This window comes from Danio rerio, chromosome 23, assembly GCF_049306965.1.
Source record: "Danio rerio strain Tuebingen ecotype United States chromosome 23, GRCz12tu, whole genome shotgun sequence".
Lineage (NCBI taxonomy): Eukaryota > Metazoa > Chordata > Actinopteri > Cypriniformes > Danionidae > Danio > Danio rerio.
In genome coordinates, this window is record NC_133198.1 from 45,740,159 (window position 1) to 45,753,842 (window position 13,684).

Below are 13,684 nucleotides of genomic sequence, written 5' to 3' on the forward strand. Positions count from 1 at the left end.
TAGTTATCTTCATTCTTATTTTGAGAAACACTATGCTTGAATGCTTTTTGTGTTTATTGTATTCTATGCAATTCTGTAGTCTCCCTCTTCTCTCGATCTTTGTCTCCTCCCTCTTCCTCTTCTGCTGTTATAAAGCTCCATTTCTTGCTCTTGTGTTTGCATTTGTCTGTCATCATGTTAGTGGGACTCCTGAAGTTAGACTTGTCCTCTGTGGGCTTGAGTCTGTTTCTAGGCTTATTTTGTCTGGCTCTGTTTGAAATCTGCAGGATTCGTATTTACAAAGGTCGATATCCACCTGGTCCCACACCTCTGCCTTTTGTGGGAACTATACCTCATTTCTTGAAGAACCCAATGGGCTTCATAAGATCAGTAAGTCTTATCTCATGTTATGCTGTTGTATGCTATCTTGACTTCATTCACAAGTAAGACCATGTCTTAACCACATTGGCTTTATAGTAATGCCGTGCAATCTTCTCTGATCAGTTATCTCAGTATGGAGAGATGACTACTGTGTATCTTGGGAGAAAGCCGGCGATAATTCTTAACGCACTTCAGCTCATGAAGGAAGCCTTCGTCCAGAATGGTTCATCTTTCTCTGGAAGGCCACCAGTACCTGTTTTAACCTGGGTCAATCAGGGATACGGTCAGTAATGCATTATGCTGTGAAACTGCAAAGTTGCTATTGCAGGCCATAACTAATGGTTCTCCAAGAACCGCCTTTTACACTAACTTTTTTTTGAAAAATATAGTAAATTGCCATAGAGCACAGGTGTCAAACTCAGTTCCAAAAGGGCCGCAGCTCTGCACAGTTTAGTTCCAACCCTAATTAAACACACCTGATCAAACTAATTGAGTCCTTCAGGCTTGTTTGAAACCTACAGGTAAGTGTGTTGGAGCAGGGTTGGAACTAAACTGTGCAGGGCTTCGGCCCTCCAGGAATTGAGTTTCACACCCCTGTCACAGAGAGATCATTCACAGACCCTTTACCTTTTCATTTCAAAGGTGTATTTCTTTGGCATTTTTGTCTTTACTTTATCAGCACACTATATTAGACAGGTAGTGAAAGTGGTTAAAGAGGAAATGGGATCAGGAAAGCTAAGACTCGAGTTGCTGGAATTCTGCTATTGAACTCACCAGTAAAGCTATTCTGGTTAATTTAAAGCAGTTTACTGGTATTACAAGCTACCCATCCATCTAATTATCATAGAAAATGCAGAATGGTAATCTCAAGATGCTCAAAAATAAATAAATAAATAAATAAATAAATAAAAGCTTATATACACAGCAGAGGATCAACCTTTTGTCCTATAAGAAAAAAATGATACAGTGCATAATGGAAACAGATTTACTGCCTAAATTCTAGCATTTACATCAAAAAAGTCATGTGATTATATTTTAATATACACCACACATAGCCAATTTATAAAGCACTATATTAATCTGCTTAAATGTTGGAACTGGGGCAAAATGGATGGACAAAACAAGTTGACCGACCATATTTTTATTATTTATTATATTTATATAGCCCTTTTCTGGGCACTCAAAGCGCATTACACATAGGGGGAATGTCCTCATCCACCACCAGTGTGCAGAATTCACCTGGATGATGCGATGGCAGCCATTTTGCACCAAAACGCACACCACAAACAGGCTGATTGGTGGAGAGGAGACAGAGTGATGAAGCCAATTATGATATGGGGAGGGTAAGGAAGCCAGTGGAAAAATTTGGCCAGGATGTCTAGGATTTTTAACGTCCACAGAGAGTTTGAACCTTGGTTTAAAGTGTCAAACGAAAGATGACGCTCACTTGGGTGTCCTCTGCTTACCAATGTGGTCTTCCATCCAGGTACTGACCGGGCGCAGCCCTACTTAGCTTCAGTGGGCGACCATGTGAGAGTTGCAGAGAGCTAGCTGCCAGCTAAATTGTAATTTTGTAAATCATCTGAAATGTTTATGTTGTTTTGGCCATTCTGAAATCCCTTAGCCAAAGTCTGTCATCACAGTGGTTCAGTATTATTATTACCTCCAGAACTGTCTTGAACTGTTATCTGTGCATCTTAAGAGAGCTTATCCAAAAGCCAGTACGGTGGTCTCTCGCTATAACGTGGTTCACCTTTCGTGGCTTCGCAGTTTCGCCGATTATTTTTTTTGTGCAATTTGACATGCATTTTTTAGAGCCGTTGTGTTCTGCTTCCAGGTTAGTGCATTATGTTCTACATCCAGGGGTCCGTTCTTTGTACCTCGCTAAAAATGATCTAAGATGATTTGGCAGATCCTGGATCTTTTCATCTTGATAACTGATCTCTGGCTAATTTGGTTCTTCAAACAAGTTCGCGAATCAGATTAGAATGTCTGGATAAACTGATCTGAGATCGCTGCGTTTGTTGTGAAGGGCAGATCTATCGATCCTCGAAATCATGATCAGCAATGCAACGATTGGCTGACGGCACATCAGCGTAATGACATCATCTGATTAATATTCAATTATCCATGTGAGCAAAATTACATCAAATTAGCAGTAAACAGTTTGTTAAATATGACACGCAATAACCTTCCACATTTGTTTTGAGCTGCAGGCTTTACACTTTAATGTGTCAAGTGTATTCATCATGTATTTCAATGCATATTAGTGTATTTAGTTCTACATTTAGAAAAGATTTTCTTTATTATAGTAGCCGTTTTTAATCGGTGTAAAGAATAACTGGATGTTTACAAAAGCATTTTGATATTGGTAAAGGCGTCTGCAACTTTTGTGAAGCATCAAATCACCGGCATATTAACTGTCAAAACATGTTTATGACTGCATAAATGTATTATTGCTTTTAAAAAAAGTCACATATTGTGCATTTCTATTATACACAATTTGTACTAAGCGATCTAAAAAGTTCATATCAATAAGTTTTCTCTTTGCACCACCAGGTGGCAGTCTTTGTACTTTCATTTCGAGGGTGCAGATTGCATAAGTTTTATTAATATGTATAACTCTATTTATTTTATTAATAACTATAACTTTATATATATAGTTAAAAATATTTACCATTTTCCCAAGTGTATATAACTACTACTGTAAGAAAATATCAGAATTCGGAACATACTTTCTGTATTATCTTTGCTTGAACTGAGCCGATCTAATCCCGTTTATATGAATTGAACCTGCTCCCGATCAGGTTTGACCTAGCAGAACTGTTGCTATGACAACAACTCTCGGATCAGCTTTGAAGAACGAAACGATCCTGTATCGTGTCAAATCGTCAATATCCAAATCCAGCTAACTGTGTAATCCACGTACGAAAAACGGACCCCTGATTGGCTTCAGACCATTGTCAATCAATGTCCTCCATGGAGTTTTCTCCACAACAAACCCCACAATTTCTACAAGACGTTCTGCACCCTCAAACGCATCTGCAGTAGCACCCAAAAGTCAACGAAAGCTGCTAACCATCGCACAAAAAGTTGGACTTCCGGAAAGTAGTGTAGAAGTTGCGCGGACGTAGGGCGCCATTACAGAATAATTGAATCTTTGGTTTGTTACATTCGGTTTTACAACCTTAAAACATCTGTAATAATTGTAAATAAGTTAAATAATAAAATATAATTTTCCACTTTGTGGATTTCACCTATTGCAGGCTATTCTTAGAACTTCACTCCCGTGATTAACGAGGGACCACTGCATACAAAAAGCACTTGATTTTTGCAAGATTGTTAGTAGCAAAGGTACTTGAGGAATATTGAGCTCTGTAGTGGCCAAGGTTGAGTAAATCATCTTTGTCATGATGTGTAAAGCCGATTGGTCTATACAGATGTTTATGATATGTTTTTGTTCAACTTGTTTGTGTATAATTATGAAGGTTTCTTCTCTCTTCATCAGGTATCATAATGGCCATGGATGGTCACTCATGGAGGCAGCAGAGACGGTTTGCTCTGCACACACTCAGAAACTTTGGTCTGGGAAAGAAGTCTGTGGAGGAACGTGTGACGGAGGAAAGCGGTTACCTGATTTGTGAATTGCTCAGAGTGGAAGGTTATTAAGGATTTAGGCCGTACTCACACTAGGTACAGTTGCTTCGAACCGGGCCAAAGCACGCTTGTCCCCCCTCCCATCTCCCCCGACGGCCCGCACTCACACATCAAATGGGCCTCGGCACGCTTACGTCATCGCTGCTGCGCTGTTCAGTGAGAAGCGCTCTCTCACTCAGCAGCACAGTGGAGATTTCTCTAGTTATATCGTTTCAGTCGTTTGATATGCCGTCGAATATTTCGCCAAACAGTCCTTAGGGATGCGGTGACACGTAGTCAGATATTTCGCTGAACAGATTCGCGACTTTTGGCGCTCATAAACAATCATAAAGCTCTCGTGCTGCAGGAATGAGGAGGTCTGCTGAAGCCGCGCAGCTGTCGTGCAGTGAGGATTTCACGTCTTTAATAAACTACGGCAGTTTGCGTTCACTGAACAGTAAAACTGATTAATAAATCAATATGAAACAGCCCCTTAAAACTCACGTCTCGCTTTCAGTTTCGGGCTTTGGCACGTTTTGCACTCACACACAAGCGTACCGCGCCAACCGGGCCAGGGCCGGCCAAGTAAACTGTGCTTGAGCCCGATTCAGCGCACTCACTCTTCTTAAACGATCTGGGAAACGGGCCTGGGCACGGTTCGGATAGCATAGTGTGAGTAGGCCCTTTGTCTCTGAATATCTTTTCGGGTGTTATTTAAAGTTAGCTGTCATGCCATAATTATTCATTTGATTTGGCAAGATTTAATCTATTCAGGATTAAGTGTCAAACTCTGACTAATGATCTTCTTTGTTACAGGCAAACCGTTCAACCCCCAACACGCAATACACAACGCTGCTGCCAACATTATCTGCTCCATCGTGTTTGGAGATCGATTCGACTATGATAACAAGAGCTTCACGTATCTTCTGGAAATCATAAAAGAAAACCTCGATCTGGCAGGGTCATTTGCTGGACAGGTATGGAACAGTGCCAAGAATACTTCTAAGTATATTTTTACAAGATGTCCGAATCTGATACCATGATTCTACCTTCCAGCATAGTTGATCTTGACTCAAATGAAATGAAAAGTGAATGAAGTGCTGCATTAAAAATGTATTACTTTCCTACTTTAAAGCATGTTAACACAGAATGTGAACAGAGTGCTATGTTATCTGCCAGTATTTCTTAAAATTTGGCTGAACTTTCCTAGAGGACCTTCAGTTTCTGACTAGATATCAAGTGCAAATAGAGTGGAAACATTTTAAAGATCGCAAAATAACTACTAAAAGGTACATAGGATTACTAATAAGAATGCAACACTGAACTCACAGTGAAGTTTATTTATAAACTAATTTCGAGAGGATCACATGCTTATGATGGAACACAGCTGGTCATGCATTAGCCAATTCATGATTCACCAATCAGACGTTTCCTAAGCCACTATCATAGATATACACACTAGATATCGCATAGGGACCCTGAGCATGCGTCAATAGCGCCGCCACATTGGTACAGTGCTCCCAGGACAAATGTCATTCAACCGCACTAGTCAAGACAGTGTTATTACGTGAAGATGCGGGACTTTAGCGCTGTCTACGGGTGTAGTAACGAGCAAACAAAGAAAACAAAGCACAAAGGCAGAACATTTCATAGGTAATATTGATTTTTTTTCTGTTTTTGTATGTTCTGAACTTTTGTGCTAATCAGGTAACGTTGTTGATGATAACAGTCACTTACTGCATTCACCATACGGCAAAGCAGCTCCAACTCACACTAAACACTCGGCTTATGCTAGTTTTGTTGAATAAAATCAGCAAACAATGCAAAAGAAATATGACAACGAGATGCTGCGCTGCCAGAAACTTGTATTATTGTCGCCTAACGTTAGTGAAAGAGTCGTTCGTGGTATTCATTCACAAACGAATCGCTCCCTCCGTCAGTATGAGAAGTGAAAGCAGGAGAGGAGGTGTGTTTCAGGACATGATTCGATCAAATTTAATAGGGAGGGTGAATAGTACATTTCTGTACACACAAACACAAGCTTTTTGTCAGGAATGCCCGTGCGATCACTGATCCATCAATGTAGAAAAGTGATGTAAAATTATAATTTTCGTAATTAGAAAATAAAAATTACATACTAACATCCAGGAAAACTCCCGATCACAGATATATGTGTATATGTGTATATCTCTGGCTTTGCATGGTCACAGTCCTCCACTGTACCTTGGTCCCGCATTCATTTCAAAGGAGCGCTACCCTGTAGCAAGATGGCGGCGCTATTGACGCATTCCGTCCAATAGTCAACAATAGGCCAGGCGACATCTAGTGTATATATCTATGAGCCACTATAAATACCCTGGGTTCCATATCACATCCATCTTCATTTTGAAGAATCCCCCATACTCCTCCTTCTTTCCTAGATGGGTGGCACGGTGGCCCAGGGGTTAGCACTGTTGCCTCACAGCAAGAACATCACTGGTTCTAGTCCTAAGGTTTCTGTGCGGAGTTTACACGTTTTCCCTGTATTCACGTGGGTTTCCCCCAGGTCCCACAGCTTCTTCCCACCGTCCTAAAACATGCAACTTAAGTTAATTGACTAATCCAAATCTGTACCATAGGCATGCTGCTAGTAAGTAGCTATTTCTTAAGAGCAATCACTATCTGTTCATTAGTTACTACAGCAGGGGAGTTTCGAGATCTACCTGAGCTCAAACTCCCCTCTCACCCTGCAACAGGAGGGAGCCCTGGGCTTGAGGATCTTATGAGGTCAGGGCTCTCTCCCAGGACAGCATGCTAAACAAGCTTTATAATCAATCATCAGCTAAGTGTGAATTCTTGAAAAATCTAAAAGTTTTTCTACATACAAAAAATGTCAATTTCTCTAAAATGTTGTCCACACAATTTGTCTAAAGCACTAGTCAGGACTTTGTCTTTGCTGAGATAATCCATCCTTCTCACTGGTGTGATATATCACAATGCTGATTACACCTTATGATTATTGCACAAATAAGACTTAGGCTGGCCACAGTAAATGGCCTTTCTGAAACGTGCGGTTTTACAACACAGCACAATCCTACAGATTTTGCAAGTTTTGAGGGAGCATGTAATTGTCGAGCTGATTGGTGGAATGTGAATTGAATAGTAATTTTTCTAGCAACAAACATCTCCAAAGGCATTTCAGAGAATTTGATGGTACATCCATTCATAACCACTGACGAAAACATCTTCAAATTCAAGATTGTCAGAGACTAGTACCATGTCATAACTAGAATACTATAAGGAGAAAATAATCATTCAATGTTTACCTGTTCTTTTGTCTATGAAGGTATTGTTGTCTCTTTGCTCAGCTCACCTCTTCATGTCTTCAAATGTCAGGGATTCATTCACGTTACACTGACAGTCACATATAATCTTAATCAATGCACTGTCTAAGCCGATAGGAGTCATGATCGTTCGTTCATCACGTGACAGAATGACTCAAACCCGAGGACTTGAGAGATGAACGGTTCAATTCTTTTTCCGGCTCTAAATGCGTATGATTGGCCCATGAGGAACGAGTGACTCAGACCCGATAGAGGACTCGAGAGATGAACGGATCAATTCTTTTTCTGACTCTAAACGCGTATGATTGGCTCGTGATGAACGAGTGACTCAGACCCGATAGAGGACTCGAGAGATGAACGGATCAATTCTTTTTCCGGCTCTTAACGCATATAATTGGCCCGTGATGAACAAGTGACTCAGACCCGATAGAGGACTCGAGAGGTAAACAGATCAGTTCTTTTTCCGGCTCTAAACGCATATGATTGGCTTCTGCCAATGTAATAAAGACTTGATATTAACGATACTACCTGCACAAATATGCGCACAACCAGATGAATGAATCACTCCCTGAGAGGACTCGTAGTTCCCGAGTCATATTGAAGATTCGTTCAAAATGAACGAATCGTTCATGAAAGACCCATCACTAACCACCATAGTCTTTTCATAATAGCACTTTATAACCTATACCTCTATCCTGCACTTGCGGCTATTGCACTGCTGGTCAGACCTAAACTGCATTTCGTTGCCTTGTACTTGTACATGTGTAATGACAATAAAGTTGAATCGAATCTAATCTAATGACCAGCATACTCGCTGGACATGTCACCCATTGAGCATGCTCTGGATCAGAGTATACAATAGCCTGTTCATGTTCCAGCCAATACCCTATCCTTTCCAATATCCTAGCCAATAGCCAATATCCTAAACTTGGCATTAGTTACTGAAGAGGAGGAGTGGACCAACATTCCACAGACCACAATCAACAACCTAATCATCTCTGATCTGGGAAGAAGATGAGTTGCAATGTGTGAGACACATACTGACTAGTTTTCTGACTGCTCCCTCCTCTCTTTTTTTCTTTTCCAGATGGTTAATTTGGTTCCTATCATCAAAAATTTGCCAGGGCCACATCAGAAAATATATCAGAATGGAGAAGAATTTAAGTCTTTCATCAGGGAATCAGTCAAAGCACACAGAGAAACTCTGGATCCAGACAGTCCACGAGATTTCATTGATGCCTACCTGCTGGAGATGGAGAAAGTGAGACCACCTTGATTTACCACTTAAGAAAATGTAGAATACACTCTTTGATGGTTGTTACTGCTTGTGAACTACGGATGTGCACATTGATGCTCGAGTATCGATATATCGATACTTAGAAGCTTCTAATTTGGTATCAATTTTTTTTTAAATTATCGATATTTCGACTATGTTTTAATAATTTCTGCATAACTAAATGTTTTAGCGCTGTGGACAGGATTGTCAGTGACGCTTTGTATACAAGATGTGACACCAATCAATCTGTGGCGGAACGTCACATGAGCGATCATATGCCTTTCAGATAACTTATGCACTCAACACACACACGCAAGTCACACACTTCTGCATTATGGAATGACATGATGGCAGAAAGGTAACTCAGCATGTTGTCGTGCTCATTAGCTGAAAAAGCTTGCACGAGCAATATTTGTGATAAGAAAGTCATACACAGCAACAATTCAAGCAGCCTTTATAAACTCAGACAACACACCCTGAAACTTATAAGCGGAACAAAAACAAGATGCCCAGTGTTCCTCTGCTCACACTCCCTCTGTCTGACAAAAGACATTATAGGAGAGTTTTAAAGGAGGCAAACCTCTCTCTCTTATTTTCTTTCTCTCTCTTTCTCTTTTTAATTCAATTGAATTCAAATTTAATTCTAAATTCATGTTTTGCCAAAGCATTTATAAAGTTTACATTAAAAGAACACGCACACAAACACACACACACACACGCACACACACACACACACACACACACACACACACACACACACACACACACACACACCATAAACATAGTAAACACAGCAAATAAAAGTATAGTATTATAATATATAGTATAATAATAATAAAAAAATAAATTAATTAAATAATATATCAGTATAATAAATCAGCTCTCTCTCTTTCTCTCTCGTTACCATGAGGTGAATAAATAAAAGTGTGTGTGTATCTGTGCAGTGTGTATATACAGTATGCATGTTTATGCAATGTATATATGCAATATGGTTGTGTGTGCGTGTATGTATATTTACATGTAATGATTTTTTTATTGTTAACATTTTTTAGAAAAATTACATTAACATTCTAAATAATTAGTGGTATCGATATCGGTATCGTAAAATTTTTAGCAAAAAGTATCGGTATCGTATCGAATTTAAAAATTGTGGTATCGCCCATCTCTATTGTGAATGTGACTGATTCTGTCAAGTAAAAGTAACTGTGGTAACTTAAAACAAATAAATCAAAAACAAATAAATAAAATAAAAAACAAATAAAATTGCTAATAATTTCGGTTCTGATCCCTGCTAGGAATACAGTATTAACAAGAATCAATGTATTCTGCTAATGAAGTAGATAAGCATGGGTAAATATTTCTGTTTTTACTGGAACAGCAAAAGTCCACTCAGGACTCCACTTTTCACGAGGATAACATGGTTATGTCAGTGGGTGATTTATTTTTCGCTGGAACTGACACTACAGCGACCACCATCAGATGGGGACTCCTCTACTTGACTCAGAACCCAGATGTACAAGGTAATTAACACTGACAGTATTCTTTTTGTGCATCATTCACTCTTAGCCAACTAATAGTAAAATGGGTGTGGCTAAGAACATTGTGGCTGACACCGTCAAACTGACATCTACAGAAAAGAAGCCAGTCCGAACACAGAAGCAAATGCTCAGGACTTTGAAGATTACCAAAAAAAGTTTGTCCATTAAATGAATTATTCAGGTAAAGAGTAACAATAAGCAACTGATTACTATTGTACCAAAGTTTTGAAGCCACCAGAAGGTATAAATTCTGCAGGAAGTCAACTTTCCAGTGGCATACTTACAGTGGTATTCCATCATTAACTCCAGCTTTTGTATCCTTCCAGAGCGATGTCATGATGAGATTGTTCAGGTTCTGGGTTTTGACCGCTTTCCCATTATGGATGACCGTGACCAACTACCATACACACTCGCCACTGTTCATGAGATTCAACGTTGTGCAAACGTCGCACCTTCTGGAGTGCCTCATCAAACAACTAAACCAATAAAACTAAGAGGATATGACATTCCTCAGGTGCTGAATGATCTTGTATGTTATGTTTGTATGGGAATGAAATGAACTAATAAATGTTGTCTCTCTAGGGAACTCAGATATTGATTAACTTGATGGGTATTTTGGCTAACAAAGAGCACTGGAAGCATCCAGACACTTTTAACCCAGAGAATTTCTTAGATGATAAGGGACATTTCTTCAAACCGGAGGCTTTTCTTCCTTTCTCCTTGGGTGAGCCACTTGGAACAATGACAAACCAGGTAGAAATTGAGTGACTCTGACTTTGATTTCTCTTTTGCTCCAGGTCCAAGGGCCTGTCTTGGTGAGACTCTGGCTAAGACTGAGCTCTTCCTCTTCGTCACTTCTCTCCTTCAGCGGATTCGTTTCTCCTGGCCAACTGGAGAGAAGTGGCCAGATATGAATAGGATTCTCAGTGTGATTCGCTCTCCTGAACCATTCAACATCATCTGCAATAGCAGAGATTCAGAACACTGACCACCAGTGTCCGACTTAAAATTTACGAGTGTTTCCAAAGATGTAAACATGTTTGTATGCAATTTAAAGGTTAAAAAAAGTGGTATGGTTTGCTATTCTGGCACCTTTCGCTGTGGAAACTGTAAATGCATACTGTACTACAGTAGTTCTCAAAGTGGGGGTTGGGACCCCCCGAGGGGTCACGGGACAATGAAGGGGGGTTGCTTGGTGATTTCCAAAATCTATTTATTTTTATTAAACCATAAGAATTAACATATTTTATTCATATCCTACTGAAGAGAAAAAAAATAATTGTTTATAGTTACTATATAATACAAAGTTACTATAGTAGCTCATAGTTACAATGTTCTGTTGGATTGCAACCCCTGAGGTAATTACATTATATTAAAGACACAGCATCAGCATCAGATGCAGCAGATTGACTTTATAACACCAGGTTAAACTTTTTGGCACATTTGCAGCACTAACATGCATTAAAAAAATGAAATGAAGAACAGACTTGGGTCTATTGGTGTGTGAGCACCATTGCATGCAAGGTTTCTGTATTTATAACCACCTAAGAGGATATTAGGGGTTGCGAGTCACCGGCATTGTTATTTTGGGGGTCGCGAGCTGAAAAGTTTGGGAACGCCTGCTGTACTGTACCGAATCACACCACTCAATTGAAGGTGCAGTAGGTGATGGGTTGAAAGTTTCTTCATATTCCAATAGTACTGATTAAAGTAAATGATCTAAATGTATTTATATGTGTTTTTATATTCTGGGTGAGGCATAAAACTAAAAAATGTTCATCCAATTAAATATTGTCAGGCTGAAAATTCCCTTAATTCTGATATGTAGCCCAAACTGTCGGTCAACAAATGTAGATTTGTACAACTGTTCATGTTCATGCAGATCTGCCTTTGTTCATGTGCACACGAGACACAGCCGTAAAATCAAAACTTTATCAAATCCTTGGGTTTGAATGTGGAAAAACGTCTCGTAAAACACTGACGATAAATGTACACGAAAAGCGTCCCGGTGTGTAGGAGATTTTAGTTTTAGGACTACACCATTGCTGAAGTATTTCTTTTAGACAAGTAATGTTCTGTTTTAAAAACTATTTTAGTCCCTCAAAGCTGATGTGGATTGTGCTGTTAGGTAGGGGTGTCATAGGTGCTGACCATGTCCATCACTTTATGACCACAGAGTACCCATGATCTGATGGCTACTTCCAGCAGGATATGCCATACGCCATGTCATAATTTAACAATGAGTCCACAATCACCAGATCTCAATCCAATAGAGCACCTTTGGGATGTGGTGGAATGGGAGATTCACAACATGGATGTGCAGCCGACAAATCTGGAGCAACTGCGTGATGCTATCATGTCAATATGGAGCAAAATCTCTAAGGAATATTTCCAGTAGCTTGTTGAATCTATGCCACGAAGGATTAAGGCAGTTCTGAACGGGGGACCAACCAAGTTTTAGTAAGGTGTACCTAATAAAGTGGCTGGTGAGTGTATATCTGGATGTCACCTTTTTCAGCTCTGTAAAAAAGAAAAGGAGACAGAACTCCCATCTGTTCATCTCAAGTCTACATCAGCTCAATGCATTTCTCCTGCTGCAGCAAGAGAGCAACACTATTTACGTAAGCTACAAAGTCTACGAGAAATCAACACAGCAAGCTGTCCAGTCAGCTGAGGGGTCAAGTGACGCAAAGATATGCAGCTTGCCAAAGAGATCTCACTTGTTTTATTTTATATTAATTTGTTTAGTTGTACATGAATACAACAGCCCTGCTGAAAAATCCAGCTTAAACCAGCCTAGGCTGGTTGGCTGGTTTTAGCTGGTCGACCAGGCTGGTTTTAGAGGGGTTTTGGCCATTTCCAGGCTGGTTTCCAGCTATTTCCAGCCTGGTCTTAGCTGGTCAGGCTGGAAAATGACCTGCCAAATCCAGCTAAAACCAGCTTGACCAGCTTGGTTTAAGCTGGATATAGCTGGTTTTGGCTGGACTCCCAGCTTGGCTAGGCTGGTCAAGCTGGTTTTAGCTGGTTATCTCCCAACCTGACCAGCTAAGACCAGGCTGGAAATGGCTGGAAAACAGCCTGGAAGTGGCCAAAACCCCTCTAAAACCAGCCTAGTCGACCAGCTAAAACCAGCCAACAAGCCTAGGCTGGTTTAGGCTGGATTTTTCAGCAGGGAGTTCTTTCTATGTACCTTAATTTTTATTTATTTTATCCAGTTTCCATCTATTTTCTGCTGTATTTGTCAATCCGAAAACAAGTTGACAATGCCAAGCACAAGTGTGAATGGGGTGTGCAATGTTTTGAGTTAGTCCACTTTTGACTACTTCGAGAGGTAGTCAAAAGCACATTAGGTGAGATCGCTCTAACAGTGTGAATGCAAATGTGATTGAATCCGGTTTAAAGGTGCAGTAGGTGATCTGCCAAAATGCTAACCGCTTAGCATATTATCTTTGGACGGCGGGGAGGGACTGTGATTCAAAGCCGCACCCCCTGAAATCGCGAGCACGCGCACCGCGTCACAACAGCAGACAGACAACCCACTAGTTCATGTC

At 40.1% G+C, this 13,684-nt stretch overlaps 2 protein-coding genes across 3 annotated transcripts in view; both read left to right on the forward strand.

Annotated features, from left to right (window-relative positions):
• tut4 (terminal uridylyl transferase 4) overlaps positions 1-13,684 on the forward strand; it is a 162,033-nt gene that overhangs the window by 129,010 nt on the left and 19,339 nt on the right. The window lies entirely within an intron of this gene.
• cyp2aa11 (cytochrome P450, family 2, subfamily AA, polypeptide 11) lies at positions 159-11,859 on the forward strand. Of its 2 annotated transcripts, XM_068216954.2 has the most exons (9): positions 159-369; positions 484-643; positions 3,869-4,021; positions 4,813-4,973; positions 8,407-8,580; positions 9,974-10,115; positions 10,460-10,647; positions 10,716-10,857; positions 10,931-11,859. In XM_068216954.2, exons 1-9 carry the CDS (start codon positions 175-177, stop codon positions 11,119-11,121), a joined length of 1,506 nt encoding a protein of 501 aa, XP_068073055.2. In that variant the 5' UTR covers positions 159-174; the 3' UTR covers positions 11,122-11,859. The 2 variants fall into 2 exon arrangements, with proteins under 2 accessions (XP_068073055.2, XP_073795509.1); XM_073939408.1 differs by lacking the exons at positions 159-369; positions 484-643 and having other exon boundaries at positions 3,914-4,053.